The sequence below is a fragment of the Anser brachyrhynchus genome, assembly GCF_964034855.1.
Source record: "Anser brachyrhynchus genome assembly, chromosome: 8".
Classification (NCBI taxonomy): domain Eukaryota; kingdom Metazoa; phylum Chordata; class Aves; order Anseriformes; family Anatidae; genus Anser; species Anser brachyrhynchus.
In genome coordinates this window covers 32,028,793-32,046,877 of record NC_137702.1, presented here as the reverse complement: position 1 = coordinate 32,046,877, position 18,085 = coordinate 32,028,793, and the positions used below count along the sequence as shown (strand labels likewise).

The following is an 18,085-nucleotide window of genomic DNA, read 5'->3' as shown; positions in this document are numbered from 1 at the left end:
AACTTATTTCTAAGACATTTCTAAGTCATCTGTGATAAAGCAGCAGATGTCAGTTTGCACAGCCTGCTGAGGTGGATGTCAGAATCTCACTGCTAAAGTGTTCTCTAACAGAAACTTCTCCCTTCCTGCATGCACCAGAACTTTTAGTTGACAACATTCATGGCTGGCAGGACAGCATGGTCCCACTCTTCAGCACTTGGCAGAAGGCGTGTTGCTGTGCTGTTACAAGGAAAACTTCTGTGTTTTCTCAATCAAAACGTTGGTGCAACACATGAAGCTTAAAATAAGAATGTGCTTCAAAAAAAAATAATCCACAGCACCCTTTATTTATCAGACTCTTTCTTCTCACATATCTGGAAACAACTAAACTATCTAATTTCTTGCAAGTTGTTTAGAAACAGATTCTGATGGACCTAAAATAGGAACTGTAAATCAACAGTATCTGAACATATAAATATAGAATATGTATATATAAAATAATAAATTATTTTTAAATAGCTGTGTATATTGTATGTAATTTATATATGTACTACATGTAATTTTCATTGTGGTAAAGCACTTATTTCCTGGTATGTTCAGATGAAGCCAGTGGGAATATGAACGTGCACAGCAGAGTTCTTGTAAAACATGCAGTGATATAGAAGCAAATAGAAATCTTGATTCTTCCAGCAATATCAACACACTGCATGCACATATAAATGTAAATATTCAAATGCAAGAGGATATTAACTATTAAACAAGTAAATAGAGGCAAAAGTTTCATCTTAAATCCACCTCTGAAATGTGAATAGTACATGTTATTTCCAGCACTTGTGGATATGGAGACCTAGTTAAACAGCGTGTGTGTTTTGTGGTGTGCTATATCAAGTTTTACATGCAGTCAAGTAGAGAGGCAATCTGTGTTTGAAATTTTCTGATTGCCTGCTAACATCATGGTTCTAGTTATCAGGCTTACAATGGAGTGCTGTATCCTCTTTATGTAGTATAAGAGTTAGCAGATGGATTCTCTGTGTGAACCTCATTTAGGCATGCAGTTTTCCTTTTGTACTGTTATTTTTCAACCACGTAAATATAAACATTGAAAGCATTTATGAGGCCTGGAATTGTAATCCTCATAACGTAAAACTTTTTTTTTTTTTTTTTACAAGAATGTCATATCAGAACTGATATGGAAGTTAATAGAGTATGCATGTAAAATACAGTTAATTTCTACTTCACTTTCACACTAAACTTGATACAAGCAAGCTGTTTTAAAGTGAAGGTATTGCCCAAACACCACTGAGAGAAATATGAAATATAAACATCATGCCAGATCTATTGCACAAAAATAACCCTTTTCTTTTTCTATTTACTTTAATGAGCTCTGGTAGAGAAGAAGTTAAAAACTTGAGGGGAAAAAAAAAAAAAGCAGAGGAAAACATATATTAACCAGTGTCTTTTGCCTTCTAGATTACCTGCAGTTTTGGGCCCTCTTCAGATTACTCTAGGAGACGTTTACACAGAGCTAAAAAATCTTGTGAAAACTTTCCAGTAAGTATTGGTCTTTAATTAGAGATTCTTCTTGATTGATTAATTAAACATCCTGTTGAATGATCTGTGATTTGGGCACAGAGAGGATCCCCCTGCAGATTTTTCCCTTTTCTGGCTGTGTGTTCATGTAGGTAATGCCACGTTCCCTGTGGACTAACGAGCCCTTCCTTGCTCCTGACAGTGGCTGGGTCACCAGGAGTATTTGCAGATTTTTAAAAACTAGGCCAGTGGTCTCTGGAGGACGGTGGTGAGTCTTTTAAAGGTTCTGCTACCTCATCACCTCCTATTAAGCGTGAGTTTCTGAGATCTGTCACTTTCTTTTGCTCTGGCTCCCTGTAGCTGGGCTAACTGGTTTTAACGTGAGTAATAATTGTTAACCACTAACTTCTACAGCTGGGAAGAAGGCCCAGCTTGAGCCGTCTTGCCCATTTCAAGGGGAAACAGACCTAGGGTATGCTCCGTCACCACAATTAGAAGCACTGAAGAGGGTATTTGGAAACACTGGGACTAAAGAAAAGAGGGAAATCAGAATTGTGGTAACTTCTTTGAACATTTTTAGGTTTTGTTTGGGCCACAACTCCTATATCTTAGACCTGGATCATGTCCTGCATCTTGCAGCATTGTCAGAAAAAGGAGCAACAAGAGTTATTAACTCTGTGTATGCTATCACTCTTGGAACTCTCCCCCCCCCCCCCCCCCCCCCCAGTAAACTGCATGATGTTTACATGTGAAATTACCAAAGCTCATTCTTGCGGTATTTGCAACAAGACATCTAGGCTTTGGTGAACAGAGACCCAACTCCACCTAATTCTTCATGATTTATCTGATATCTGGAAGAATGCCACAAAAACACAGATTTCTATATATGTTGGATTTTTTTTTTTTTTTACTATGGAAGATAATCATTTCCTTTTCCTTTCTGGTGATACTGTGCACGATCTCTTATTTAAGAGTTCCTAGTGTTTGAACTTGATTTTGCAATTGCAGTCATTTAATTGTGATTTTATTTTAACAACATTGGAACTGGGAAAGATATTTTTGGTTATACTGGAGCGGCATCTATATACTGTATATATACTGTTTCTTTGAATAAGGTCTTTGTATCTTAAAACTTTGCACATTTTTCTTGCTCTGCAGTCTAAATGCTTAGTAGTGATAGAACTGGAAAAAACTGTTTGGTCTTTTTCAGTCTACTTTTTGTATGCTTACATTAAAAGGAGGAAGGTTACCTGGAGGTTCTCAAAAGCAGAACTTATATTTCAAATTATTTTTGCTATTCAAAGATAATGTGGCCTGGATATCAGGTTTTAAAAGCAGTTTATAGCAAAGGAGCCTTGAAGCCAAAATAGCCTTCTAAAAACGTAGATATGCACTTAAAAACACATGTGGATTTACAGGATGGAACCAAATCTAATTAATTTGGGTTTTGATCCCAAAATGTTATTGTTAATATCTCTTAGTGGAAGTGTGAGACCTGGCTAATGTAGCAATAATTTGCTATTTTTTAATTCTCCACAGATCTCTTTCTGATCCTTCAGATAACACTGAATGAGTTAATTTTTCAGTCTCTTTTGTTAAGGAGCAAGTTGAAGGGAATGGTAGCAAGTTCTTGGGGTTCTTTTGCTGTGAAGATTCCAGACAAATTGCTTAGAAACTCTGCTTTTTGGGAGGAGGGTGGCTGACAACAATTGTGAGCACTACACGAGAATTTGTATGTGCCTTTATGTACATCTCAAAATAATTGGAGTGTTATTGTTGCTGACAGTAAAATAATATGAAAATACAGGAAATAAGTAATAAAAACCTTTGAGCCCTTTCTGATTGTTGCATTTGTGATACAGAAGAGTCTGCTGACAAAACAGGAAAAAAAAAGCTAGCTGTCTAGAAGAAGGCATAGGTTTGAATCCCTATTTCTATACTTAAATATAAATTTACTTAATGGGTGGTCTCTCTGATTTTAAGTTGAATGTGTTAGCAGGGATTCTGAGATTTTTTTTGACTGATATTTGTTTGTAGGGTTTAGAAATTTAAAAGTTACTTTCTTTGTTAATATGGTTAAAATGCTTAATGACTATGGAGGCAGCCCTGACAAATGCTGGTGCTGTTCCTTGCTTTTCATGTTAGAAATGTTTCAGGCTGAAGAACTTGCTGAAGAGGGAAGGAGATAAAACACACGGCAGTAGTAGAGCTTAGCTGAAGAAGGGTAAAAGAGCATGTGGTGAACTAAGCAACAACAATTTTCAGCTCCATTGGTTTTTAAAGGAACACGTGCAGTTCAGCCTCCTTTGGGCAACATTTTATTCAATCACCACTGCTGGGAAACACACTAGAGGGATCTCAGGAGACATTTTAGAATGGTTAGAGCTCTTCCCAAACAGAGTCCCTCAGCGCCTGTAAGCTTTTGTTACGAAAACTGAGATGTCAAATAATTCTCCAGAGGGTGTAAGGGCATTTTCTTAAAAGATCAAGACAAAATTAGCTATTTATATAGAAATTGAGGCTAACTTGCAATGTTTGTGAATGTATGATTTATTTTATTTTTTAAAGCTTAATGTTGTATATTAAAAATAGAATTTCTGTTGTATCTTATGGTTGTAAATATTTTAATTCATTTTATGGAGCTTGTTATTGACAATGAACTCTCACAATGCTAGTGACATAGCTGTTTCTTAAAGATGTGTTCATGATTTTCTATTACAGGCTTTGTCTTGTTTACAAGACAGTATTTTAGCTTTTAAAATATGTATAATGAGTGTATGTTATCTAGTCTATATTCACTAATAGGCTTTTGCTTATTACCCTTTATTAAGTGGAATTTTAGATTCTGAGTTTCAACTCAGTAATACTTCATTGTAGTCAGGGTTTTCTGTGGAAATGTGGAAGTACCAGACGGTCGATGACCTTTTCTCTTCAGCACAGCAGATTATGGGTTTCCATGGCTGAAGTGCCAGTGCAGCACACCATTACAGCCAGATAGGATGGGATGTAACAGTGTTTGTTAACACATCTAGAGTATTTATCCTGTGTTAAACTTGAGCTAACTTGTGTTAAATCTTGATCAGTCAGAGTAATTAGTGTAGAGCTGTTTCTAAAGCAGCAGATAAAAATTAAATGGGCTTCTTCTAAAGAAAATTTAAACTTAAAATAGCAGGCCATTTTTGCTCATGATCATCAAACTGAATTATACTTCAGCATGGAAATATGCTGCTCTTCTTCAGGGGGTAGAGGAGAGCTGGGTTTTATGTTTAAATTTTTCTAGCTGAAGCTTGAAGCATAGATTATGTTTCTTTCATATTTGCCTGTGCTAACCTGGGTTAGTAAAATTACAACTTTGCCCATATTAGTGCAAGCTTTTGAAAAATTATAGGTAGCTGAGCTTCTCTAAAGTTACAACTTGAACATCCTCATCCATGAAGTCTGTCTTACAGAACAGGCAAATGGCCAAACTAGGAGGTCAGATTCTTGAACTGACATTAATAACATATCCCTACATCGAGGAATATAGATGTGTGAGTGAAAAGGCTGCTTTGTTTGCAAAGATGCTGACAACTTTACCTTGCAACAAAGTTCGATTGTATAAACAAATGTTTAGAAAAGGAAAGAATACTCAGGATTAGTTTATAAATGGTTATAAAGAAAATACATTTAGCAAAGATTATTTTATGTTAACCAGTTGCTTTTTTTTTCATCTTTTTTGTAATATCTGATGCTGTGGACCTGATCAGGGGGAGGAGGGGAGGTGTTAATTACTCTGCACAATAATCTTTTTGTCTATCTGCCATTTCTTGTTGGACTGTGTTCCTGTTATCAAATTGTTTCCTAGAAGTCTCAGAAAATGTAATCCTGCTGAGGTGTTGAGCACCTGCATTGCTGAGAGTTTCCTTCCTATAAATTCAAGTTTCCTGAAGTACCTGTCCAAATTCTAGCATAGGGCTTTTATGGATGTGCTTAAATTTGCTGCCACAGCAAGTACTGGTTACAGATCAGGCCATCGTTGCTAATGGAGTTCTGCTAGCAAAATCAGCAGCTGACAGAAATTGAATGGGAAGCCAACCGAAGGAAAAGAAGTAGGACCGACTTGTGTGCTCTTTTTGTGTCATTTTTGGGTTTACTTTTTCATTTACTGCTTACTTCAACCTTGGACTCCCCTGTACTCCCAAAGCTTCTTTATTAGAGTTGACTTTCTTTGCAGGCTGGGCTCCAGTCAGGTACTGGGAGGAGATTCGAAAGGGAATTTGTCTGCATCTTACTTTTTAGTGCTTTATTTGTCAATTTGTGCCACTTTGATTCATCTGCTCAGTCTGAGCTTCTTCATACAGCATTAGAACTGCTTTGTGGGTCCTATTGCCTAATGGATGAGGGAAGCAGTTAAGTCCAGCTATAGTGCATCTTCCTCCCACAAGCTGTGCAGGGGCAAAATACAACACCCATAAACTACCAGTTAAGCAACCCACACAGCTATTTGGGAGCATCCAGGACTCTTGGCTTACCTATCCATTACTACAAAGCCTAAGAAAGTGGAGATGTTCTCTTCTGAAAAGTTGTATATTGTTTTCTTTCTTTGGGTAGGTGTGGGAAAATTTAGCCAAACTGTAACAGAAAATATTTCACTGCAAATCCCAAATCATGTACCCAAACTTTTGTAGTGTTTTAACATTTCCATAGTATGTGTATGACAGAAATCTAGTGACCTTTTTCTCCCGTCTTTCAAGGATTGTTCTGAAGTAACAATTTTGGACAGAAGCAAGACAAAGAATTAATGAACCATTTTTACAGAGGACTTGCACTTTCCTGTTTTCTGAAAGCTTTACTCTTCAGAGGCCTTGGTGTTGACACACAGCATGTTCTTGAAAGTGACTGCCCTTCCTCTGCTCTGTATTATTTAAGGGTTTACACCTGTAGGTTGCCAGCTTTAGTCTGATCTGCCTAAAATGTGTGAGGTTTTTTTTTTTTTTTTTTTTTCAGTTGCACAAGAGCTTTAGGACAGGTGTTGTAATGAAAGGTTGTGGAAGCCTCACTTCATCCAGTCCAGTGACAGGTACATCAGCAGATCTGTACTGCCACATGCTGCTGGTTATCTGTCTTAGGACTACCTCCTTCATAAATGGCATATTGATGGCAGTGACTAGTGTTGAGACCTTGCCAATCAATACTAACATTGAATAAGAGTTAATTGACACAAATAACTGCATCTCTCAGTTTGTGTACAAGAATGACACCTTCCTGTGCTCTAATCAATAATAACTCCTTGTAGAGCATTGAAATAAAGCTGCTTTCTCTATTTGACAGAGTTTTCCCCGGTGATTTGGATCTGTCTCTTCCATTGTGTCTTATCATAGCAGATTAACTGGAATGTTACATATGAATTGCCTGTCAAGATGATTCCATCAGGCATTTCTTGGTAGTGTTTATCACTGTCATCAATATTGAGTCAAGACCTTCAGCCTTTGTTTTGTTTCTTTTTCTATAACCAGAAAAATGAAACAGCTTTGTTGCCAGCTACTGCCATTAGCTATTTCAAATAGTAATTGGTAGACATGCATCTTTTAATAGCAAAAATCATCTATATTTACCAAAATTATTGGTTCTAGTTTGACATGATAATTCCTATACATGTAGTATAATACACTGCTTTTCCTTTCATCATTTAACAAAACTAGGGCAGTTAAGGTACTATTTGAGTAATCATTGCTTCAAAATCTTACTTTGGTTGGAAAACTTGGAGATTTGAGGAGGAAAACAGGATAATATTGCTTTGTTCATTACTATTCTTAAAAATATGTTTTTGAATATATTTCTGAAAAAAGGGAAACAATCCTTTAAAACACCTTCATAACTATTTTTAATGATTATTTTGAATATAACTGGCTAGAATTTTTCAAAAAATAGAAAATAAAAGTTGAATTTTAACAATGGCAAGTATGAGCACGTCTGTTTTTCCACCTTTGAAGGTGTTGGGTTTGTTTTTTTTTGGTAACTGCATATTTTCCCAAAGAGATTAAAAATAATTTAAAAAATCTTACTGAGGGAAGAATACCGTGGAATTGAATTTGTTGTGAGGTATTTCATTTTATAACTTGTGTTTGGAGTAAGAAGGAAAAAAAAAAAAAGACTTAAGTTCCTAGTCTAGAAACCTAAATGTCTAAATGATCTGCATGGTCATTGCTGTGCTTTGGGATCCCTTGAGCACAGTAGCATTCTGGTCTGCTCCTGAAGCTGAATTTATCATACACCACCAGGAGAAGGGATGTGCCTACACTCTGAATGCAGCCGTGTCCTAGTAAGGAAATAGAGGCACAGTTAACATTTGATTTTTTTATTATTATTATTATTATTTTGGGAGCTAACATAAGCTGTGTCATGAGCATCTGTCTTGCTACCATAATGATGTTTAGTTGGTAATATTGTGATAAAATTGTCAGAGCTGGTAAGGGATCTGGTGATAAAGCCCCTATGGCTAGGCTGCCAACTTTTACAGCTAATGCTGCCACATAGTTTTCCATATGTGACTTCTAAATCATGTATTTCTGCCAGCTGCCACAGTGCATTTAAAACTTCAAGGAATCATGTCTTCCTTTGAAATGTCTAAAACAATGTCTCTCCTCCTAAACTGAACCTTGAACATGTTATAGAAACCTATTCTCCTACCTCTGCAGTGGGCGATGTTCTCAACCCTCACTGTGTCCCCTCTCGTAATGAACACTGGTAAACAGCCCCTGATGGAGCAGGTGAAATACCAATTTTTAGGAAAGTGGTTTACTCCCAGACCTTTTAACTGTCTCCCAGCTTCACCAGTGCCTGTAGACCTGTGTTAATAACAGGGTAGCTTCTTCCTGTGTCTGAATTTATGCAAGTCTACAGAGAGGGGAAGCGGAGAGCAAGAAGGAAGCAAACATATTGAGGCACTTACCCATTAGTATTTCTGCTATATGGCGGCACCTGTCTGAATAAAATTAATGCTGCTAGCTTTTTTTGGATGCCTACATAGCCACAGCTTCTTTTTGAGCTGTGACTTTTCCATAAATTGCTCATCCTAAACACATGCCTAAATGCAGCTGTAACAATTGACACATTGTTTTAAGTCAAATTAACATTTGAGTTAAAGAAAATGTCTTACTATGGAATTATACCATGTGAGTCAGTGGGTATAAAATGTAGTGGTCTTGTTGTTGAGCAGCTGTGTGGTTCTTGATTCACACCTTTTCTTGCTCTTTTATCTGCCCTGGCTCCCATTGCATAAGTTAGAATTCTAGATTTTCATTTTAATAACAAGGATCATCAGAGTACTGTCCCCCAGTATCTTAAAATCCAGTCTATTTCTGCAACATTAGCTTTTACAGCAAATCTGGATCTGAAACTAACAGGGGAAACAGTGTAGGAAGGCCCATCTTTGCAGAAAGTGTATGTGTGGTTCCTGAGAACGTCCCTTTGGGTGTCAGGGACAGTTGAGCCCTCACAGCAGCCAAGATTGTGAATTCAAAGAATTAGCTTCTGTTCAGTCTTCCCCATCCAGCTTTCATGTGGAACAAAGACAGATATTGGGACTTGTACAAATCCTTTGTTACAGGATATGAAGAAACAGATTCCTGAAAGTTGGTGACTTGCTCAGACAGAGCTGTAATTTCCACATCGTAACTCTGCATACTAAGTCTTTTAATGGTAGACTTCTAATTCAGCAATTAAAATCTGTTTACTTTCACTTTGAAATGTGCTGATTTTTTTATTTTTTTTAAATTATTACAGGTTAACGAACAGAAACATTATTCACAAAATGCCTGAATGGACTCTAATTGCTATCGTTCTGTTATCTGTGTAAGTACCCTTTAATGTCAAATATTCTTACACACAGCTGTCTTAACTGGCCTATTAAGATGAGATTTAATTTTCAGATAAAAGAGAGAAAATATTTCTTGTAATTGACTGGGGGAATCAACAGAAATATTCTTTTATGCAAATGAAATGAATTATCTGGAACAACAAGTTAACAGTGGACAAGCTTAATGTTATTTAAATATATATATGTGTGTGTGTATATATATATATATGTATGTATGTATGTATTTTTAAAGAAGAATGGTGGGAGGAAGGAAGAGGGTACTTCACTTTCTTCTATTCAGTAATGCCAGACTTTCTTCCCTTGTCTGACAGTAGGATATAATGACACGCATTATTTGGATGCAGCATAATTGTTATAGTTTCCCATTTTACTTCTAGTTTCTTAAGAGATTTTACTTTCACAATTAAAGTCAAATTACTTCCATAAAGATATGGCGTGCTTCTACTTGTGTTTATTTGAATAATCTAGCAAATTTGTTTGGCAAGGGAAAGCTTTTTAAGCAGCTCTGACTTCCTGAAAGCAACGTTGGGACACAGTATTTTATTTTATGTGGATTAGTTTTATTGCTTAAGATTATGATACTGAAGTGCCTAAAGTCCTCCTCAGCTTTGTTCTACATGCTTTCCAAGGGTTTTACTAACTGGAAGTTTGTTTTTATTATAGTGTATTTCAGTAAACTTGTATGCTCAGGCATGAATTATAAAAGCTGTAGTCATATGCTTCAAATACGTTCCTTAATTTCTATTTTCCAAATTAATGTACCTCTCTGAGGTTAAAGATATAAACTCTGCGGTGTATAAAACAGTTATCTCAGACATTCATATTAAACATTTAACATTAGCTCACCTTTTAAGAAATCACTGGTGGTTTCACATAGTGTCAGGCCCTGCCTTTCAGTAGGGTTAAACCATCAAGCAAGCCTTGTATGTCTTTCAGCTTGAATTACAAGATTGCAGAAATCTTATTTCAGAGACTGTTTATTACCGTGCTGCTGCTGCTGGGTTTCCTGGGTCACTGGAGCCAGTAGGACACAGAAGTACTTACAGACATTCAGAGGTCAAGAAGTGTTGTGGGCCAACCTCACAGCGTCCCCAGTACTGCACTTACTTTCTTTGATATTACTGCAGTCTGACACATTGTTCTGGCTTTACTGTCCCAAGGAAGGCTGTACTAGTAGGCATTAGAGTAGGCTTCAGCGAGCCTTACATCTGTGTCACCCAGCCAGATACTGCTCAAATGATTCATTAAATCAGAACACAGAAAGTAACTTTACTTGAATGCCTTGGCATAAATATTTTATCAACTATAAGAACAAATCTTTTGTCATTTTTACTATATATTCTTATGGTTGAATTGGTAATTTGTGAAACAGATCTTACGAATTTTTCAAGTAGTTTCGTACATTTAAGGAAATTGTGATTCTTTTGCTAAGAAGTTAAAATATGTTGCTGGTCTCTGCTGCAGATGATGAGCTCTAAATGTTTACATACCTAATGATTGTTTTACAGTTGTTTTAAAATGTTCTACAAGTAGCAGGCAGTCTTGGTAGTAGAAGCAGAGAACCAAGTCTTGTTTTACCTTGGCTTTCTAAGGGCCCACCCCTAAATAAATAGGTTGTATTCGATCCCAAAGTAGAGTGGATTTTACCTCTAATACTATTCTAGTTAAATTTCTAATACTATTCTAGTTAAATCACAAATAAAACTGCATTTGATTTCAACTCACTCTAAGATTCTTGCAAGGTCATATAATCTTCAGATTTCAAACAACTTCTCCTGGCCTCCTCTTAGGAGAGACTGTGGGAAAAATGTAGACGGTGTAGAATGAGTGTTAGGTTTCTCTATGAAGATTAAATGTCCAGTTTTGACCTTTCCGGAAAGGATGCAACATGCTTCATGACTTGGAAATGATAATCAAACTTGAGGATATAGTGGAAGATAGACGTGTTAGGAGAAAAGCTACTGAGTACTTTTTCCAGAAACCTGGCCAAGATCCTCACAAACAGATCTTCAGATTGTGGGCCTTTGTCACCTCCTATAGTCTGCTAGGGAATCAACCCTATCTTACTGATGGTGCTCACAAAAAAGGATTATAATCTGTTAAATCCTCTGCAGCCTCCCCGTCACTACACTGAATGATGATGCATGTTGCAGCAGATGTAATGTCACTTAGATTGAGGAGTTATATGGGGCCTGAGTCAGAATGCCTTTTTACTAGCTTCTGTAGCTGATGAGGAGAACCTTTGCAGGACATGTGTTCACGTCTTCATCTAGTCCCAGACACAGGATGGCCATTTTACTCCTAACGCTAAACAGTGGAGTAAATAAGCAAGACCCTGAAATAAGGTAATACTACTTCTTTCCATCAGGACAAAAGACCATATTACACATACCCTGTGGTGCAGGATGTTTGAGAACACAGACCAAAAAAAGGCAGAGTGAGCATGGGATTTCAGGGTATACATCAAGAGAAACTACGAAGACCTCAAGTATTTTTGCTTGTTTGGAAGGGGGCAGAGTTGTTTTGTTTCAAGTAGCAACTGTTGCACTTGCACCCCGTTTTGTGCATTGATATTGTGGCTCACCACTTCCTTCTCATATATAGCTGAGGACTCATACAGCGTACTCAACTTCACAGTGCAATTTCAGAGTGCCCTGACACTTTTTGAGGTATGCTACTGGGCAGAATCACTATTATCATTACAATGGTATCGACTTAAAGTGTCATCACTGCTTAATACTTCGTATTATGTTATGATAGTGCTATCCTCTTTTCATTAAGTGCGTGTGGATTAAATCTTTGTAGGATACCATGTGTAGGATAGTAACAACACCTAATTTTGGTGCTTAAATAAGACCTGGGCTCCCTTTAGAGTCTGCTGGTCTTCAAAAATTATTCTAAGTACTTACACACCCTTAAGTCTATTGACTAGTAAAAAAATCTGGGCATTCAATTAATTGTTCTAAAGGAAAGTACCTGAAACTAGACAGTGTGACTATCTTTCTAAAATTTATAAAATGATGGAGATCCCAACAGTGGTGCATTTCTTCTTTCTAGTGAACAGCTGGATTTATTCAATCAAACTATGGTATAAAATATGAACAGCCAGTCTGAGCCTCTGTTGAAAATGTAGCTTGAGGCACTACTGTCTTTGTGACCAGCACTTTCAGCAATGCTGTATCGACTTTTCTAGAGTATACTTCAACAGCCGGAGAGTTACATTCAAATAATTGCATTCATACCTACCATGGAGTGGGTAACTCTTTAAAAATGATCTGTAGAAAAAATTTCTTATTTATTTGCCAGTTGGCAGTAGTAGATTCCTATGTCTTCCTGTTGTAATATTTAGTATGTTAAGCAGAATTTTGTGTTATAGTAATGACTTTGAAATGTGAACTAGAATACAGAAATTATATCTTTTTTCCCCAAAAGAACTTTGCAAGATAACAAATTGAAGCAGATAATAGGTACACATACAGTAGTCAAGAAAGAATGGAGAAAGCAGTGGGAAGATTGGTTGCTATACAAGCATGGGCACTTGCTGTTTTTAGTGTATACCCCTGGTACAGTCTAATGGAAAGCTTTCAAGATATTTTCAGGAAATGTCTGCTTTCATCTTACTTATCTGAGCTGGCTGGTTCCAGTGAACTGTGGTCAGCTTCATCTACAAAGCCTATGCAAGAGGTTCCTCCTGCTAAAAGCTTTGAAACATTTCAGAATGTTCTGGGATTAGTGTATATGCATTGGGCTGTAGTATTTAAACAAACTCAAAATGAACATGATCACAAAACAAAAGCCATCGTTATATGTGTGCAGCCACTTTAGATAAATGTGTCATGTGGAGATGTACTCTAGAGGTTTACTCTCTTGGAGATAACAGTTCAGGAACTGGAGAATCTTGGGTTCAAGTACGTTTTTTTATTTCTTTGCACACCAAGAGTATGTCTATTGCTCAACACTGACATTTCTGCATTATTTTAAGAGGAATTCAGATGTTTGTGATATCTCTACTGTGTTCTCATCTGAATGTCTGAAATGTACTAACACATATCGGATATGAATCAGATTTGCAGAGTGACTGTAAAAAGTGCACTTATAGATAGGCTTTTTCCTACAGAAACCACATACAGATCAGCTGGATGATGCTTTATTTGGCAAGTCTGATGATAGAAAATAGGTTCCAGTTGAGAAAAGTCGTTCCTCATTGAGCTAGAAATATAATTATTTCCCATTCTGAAACAGAGTTTGCAGGATCAAAAATCCAAAAAGCCTTTCTTTTTATAAAAGCATTTGAATTTTGTCCCAGTCTTTGTCCCTACTCTCGGTCACAATCTGTAGAGTCATATTTCTGTATGAGATAGAGAAAAGGCAAGTTTTTTGAACATGGTAAAAATAAATAAATAAATAAATAAATGTCATTCTTCCCTTTTATTCTCTTTATAATTTTAGATTGTCATTTGGGTACGTGTGAACTCAAATATGTTTTCTGTTAAGCAGTTCTTACTTATCAGCACTTCCTAAGCAAACTCAATCTGCTTATTTAGCATGTTGTGCAGGAGATCAGTGTTACTTTACTTCCTCCTAGCGTGTTGCAGTATTACTTGGGAAATATATATATAGAATGGTATTTTGAGGGATTTGCAGGGTTGCTCATTGGGATGTTAATAGTGCCAACATGAAAATTAATGAAATATCTTCTTCATTTGTAAGGGAGAAAAGAGAAGAAGAAGAAACCTAAACAATTTGAAAGAGGTGTTTCTCCCCATACAAAAAAGCGCTGTGTTGCTAGCACTGGTGTACAAGAAAGTGACCGTCTGTCTGTATTTCAGTGCAACATACGTAACAGCTGCAGTCTTTTTCCACTCTAGTATTTCTTGTGGATAGCCTCTTGAATGGGATATTTGGAAGTACTATACCCAGTGCAAACTGTCTGGGGTGAATCCAGGGTAATTAGTTCCCCTTTATGGTTCTGGTCCTTGGTCTCATCAGCAGGAGTGGAGCCTTAGCACACGCTGTGTCCTGGACCTTTGCGTGTCGCTAGCGGGTTTTGGAGCTTCTTATTTAGTTGCCCTTGGGAACTTTATATTCCAAATGTACTTGTGGTTTATGAATTAAAAGAAGGGTACTAGGGAAAGTACTTTCCTCTGCCACTCCATTTTTGCCTTTTGTATGAGTAAACAAAAGATTTCTGTTGCAGCTTCTTTTTCATCCCTCTGAAAGATAGCATGCCTGATTTTGGAAGACATTTTTATCGTGCTGACTCTTTGGGGAGCTTACTTGGTCAGTGGAGTTCATGTCCTATTGAACTTCGTGCCACAACTATGTGCTGATCAAGCAGATCAGAAAAAGTGCCCAGCCCTATTAGAGACAGAACTGTCTTAAATTTATGTTTCTTGAAAAGATATATATTCAGCAGAGTTCTTTTTTAATGTCATATTTTCTCTCCTTCTATAATTGCTGCATACAGCTTTGCTTATTGGAAGTAATGTCATAGTAGAGTAAATTGTACAGTTACTCTGTAATATAGGCAGTTCTGAACGGATAATGCAAGTATGGCATTGTGAGTAATACAACACCTTTATCAGCTGCCCTAAACTTAGTTTTAAACATATTTTAACTTCAACCACTGTGCAAACTGAGCTGTTAATTTTGCAACTGAGTCCTGAAGCTCTAGCCTTATGAAAATATACTTGCTTCCTTATTAATAATTAATCTTAATACATTCAATGCAAACTTTTTTTTTTTTACTATGAAACATTACCCATCTGTTAGAAGAAAAACATGACTGACACACAAACACATCGTTTATTTTCAGAGTTTTAACTTTATCTTGGTAAACTTTCCGAAGTTACATTTGCTGGGGACATAATATACAGATGATGTTTTTGACTTACAGGAAACTTTGCATCATAAGATGCAAATCAATGTTTATTTGGCTTGTTGTTTCTGAACAACAAACAAATAAATTCAGAGGTATACATCATTGAACGGTTACTACCGCTTCTTAGAATGTGATCTCCTGTTATTCTGTACCAGTATAATTTCTAGCATGGGTTCTAGATTAATTTGTTTTGTGCTATGCAGAGTGTCATAACAATACCACTGTTAGCCTAAGAGATGTGTCCTGTTGTTCTTTCAGGTCTGAAATAAACTGTGCCCAAAGTAGAAGTGTTGCATTACTTAACTCTTCTGGAACCCCTATAACAGAAAAACTTTGATTATAGAAAATCCCCAAACGAACAGTATCTTTCAAAGATCTTACCAGTTTTCTCCTTATGGTGCTTGATGCAGATTATGAAATGTAAAACGTTATAATGCAAGACAGAAAGATAGACTATCTAAAAAGACAGTACTTCATTTTGGGGATGCAGGTTTCTTTTGTTGTATTGCTGTTAAAAGTGTCAGACCTGACATGGCACACAAGTGTTTTTATTACAAAGTAAATAACATTTTTTTAAGGAGAAGGAATCCTGCAAATGATGGAAAAGCATGAAGAAGAAAAGTGGCTTTATGAATGAATTACGTCTTGGAAAACAAAATTAGTTGAATAACTGAGCAAAGTTATAATTTGCTTGGATCAGAGCAGTAATCCCGGTAACTACTCAAAGACCCATGCATCAAAGATCTATGTCAGTTGGGGGAAATGAACAGAGATGCATTTCATTAGCTTTTATATGGATAATGTTATGTTGTAGAGTGTTGGTGTTTCTATAATACTCTATAGTAACCAGAGAGAAACTGAAAATTACTTAGAGGCATGAAAAATTTGGAGGGAGGAAGAGGTTACAACTAATTAATTCAGAAAGGAAAGAAATGCGTTTTGATACGATAAATGATAGTGAGTAGTACATTGATGAACTGAAGATTTGTTTTCATTCCCTACTAATGTAGGAAATGAGTACAAAGAAAATTTGTACTTCTCCTTAGTTTGTTACTTCTTGAGACATAAAAGCATTTTGACACCAAGTGTCCTGATCCACTCTGGCAATAAAGTTCTGGTCCTGATATAGAACGTAAAGACAGAAAGTGAAAAATGTACAGTATTTTCTGAAATGTGTTCCTTTCATATTTATGAAAACAGGCAGAAAATACAGTCTTTTTGGGGAGTTCATATGTTTAACTTCTGAAAGAAAAAAAATTGAACACAGTTGAAGCAAATCTATTCCTAGCATGTGTCTTTACTCAGCTGCATTATTCCAGGTGTTTGATTTGTATGTTGGACTGAAAGGCAGATAATCAAGTTACAGTGTAAGAAAGTTCTGAAACTAAACTATGGTCAATTTTATGATCATTGTTTCCGTGGTAACTGAGTACAGGTGAGTACATTTTATAAAGTCAAGTATTGGCAAATTATTTACCTAAGCACATTACGTTGTAGCTGTTCCAACTGTATGACAGCATATTTCTGATTTAATCTTTATTGAAGTGTTGTTGTTTTTTTAGTGTGGGTTTTTTTTTCATAACATTGAGATAATGACTTGATGGGAATAGACTGCCAGTGTGTGGCAGCAATAAAAACCCAGCAACTGCAAAAATGGATGTATGTGAAATAATACTGAATTCATAAAATGCACCAGGTTGATACATAAATCTTTTAGATATTAAATTGTCTCACTGTATGTGCCCAATAATTTACAAAATTTTACAAAGCACTTAAAAGGTTCAGGCTTTCTAAAGCTTAGATCTTAGTATTTGTTAATTTCACTGTGACTTATACCTGTGCTTAATTTCATGTAGCTAAGTAACCCAAGGACTTCAATGGCATAGATTGCAGTATGTGGGAGGTGTCAAAGGAAAACTTTGTGGACCATAAAATTTAAGGAATAGAAGACCGAAAAGGATGAAAGGATCAATTTTAAAATAAATTTTAAATGTATTACGTTTAAATTTTTGGCCAAGTTGAAAAAGAGGGAAAAATGTGGGAGCAAACACTAGAACTGAGAAGTACCCGTGATCTGTCAGCTGGTTAGCAGGAAACAGACTTCACATAAATGGAGCTCTTTAAACAAGGCCTGTCCTTGAAATGTGTACCTAAGAAACTTAGATTTGTTAGAGGGGAAACAGCTGATAGTGATTTCTTTTCTTCTGGGCTTATATTGTGAACATTTTATTGCCTTGGATTTATGCAGCTAAGTAAGCTAAATTGAACCTTTTGGAACAATTCCTTGTATGAATGGGCTTTAAACGGCACACGGTATTACTAAGTTCTGATACTTTGTTTCTGTGAACTAACGTTGTAGTAATAACTTGGAACGTGGTGATGCAAAGGTGGGTACAGTACTGGATTAGGTATTTAAATAATCATTCTGCAGTCATATCTGCTAACACAAAATGGTGAAACAGTCATTGATCCAGCTAAACTGAAAAGTACTTAGGATAAGAAACCACAGAGGTTTTTCTAATCCACTGTTAAAGAAATTTTCTGGAAGGTCTGTCTTATACAAGACTGCCCAAATAATTGTTGTGGTGTGGTTTTTTTGGTTTGTTTGTTTGTTTTCTGAACCTGTATGATATTTTGTGGTGGTAGTCACTTTAAAATAAGCAAATATTTGAAAATAGAGTTCCTAAAATCCTTAATACAGGATGCAAATAGAACCGTTCCGTATTATTGTTATAGCTTTAAGGGAGTCCTGTCCTTGAATTTTTTTCACTGGCATTGTATCACCAAAGTATTTCCAGGGTGTTGGTCATCTTCTTTCCTATTAGACAGGCTAAGCC

The 18,085-nt window shown here is 36.4% G+C and overlaps 2 protein-coding genes across 3 annotated transcripts in view; one reads left to right on the top strand and one right to left on the bottom strand.

Moving 5' to 3' along the window:
- GLMN (glomulin, FKBP associated protein) overlaps positions 1-18,085 on the bottom strand; it is an 80,640-nt gene that overhangs the window by 30,844 nt on the left and 31,711 nt on the right. The window lies entirely within an intron of this gene.
- RPAP2 (RNA polymerase II associated protein 2) overlaps positions 1-18,085 on the top strand; it is a 37,052-nt gene that overhangs the window by 9,457 nt on the left and 9,510 nt on the right. For both annotated transcript variants that reach the window (XM_080602902.1, XM_080602901.1), the window contains 2 exons: positions 1,450-1,530; positions 9,274-9,342. In XM_080602902.1, coding sequence (XP_080459028.1) covers positions 1,450-1,530; positions 9,274-9,342 — 150 coding nt within the window. The remainder of the gene's footprint in view (positions 1-1,449; positions 1,531-9,273; positions 9,343-18,085) is intronic.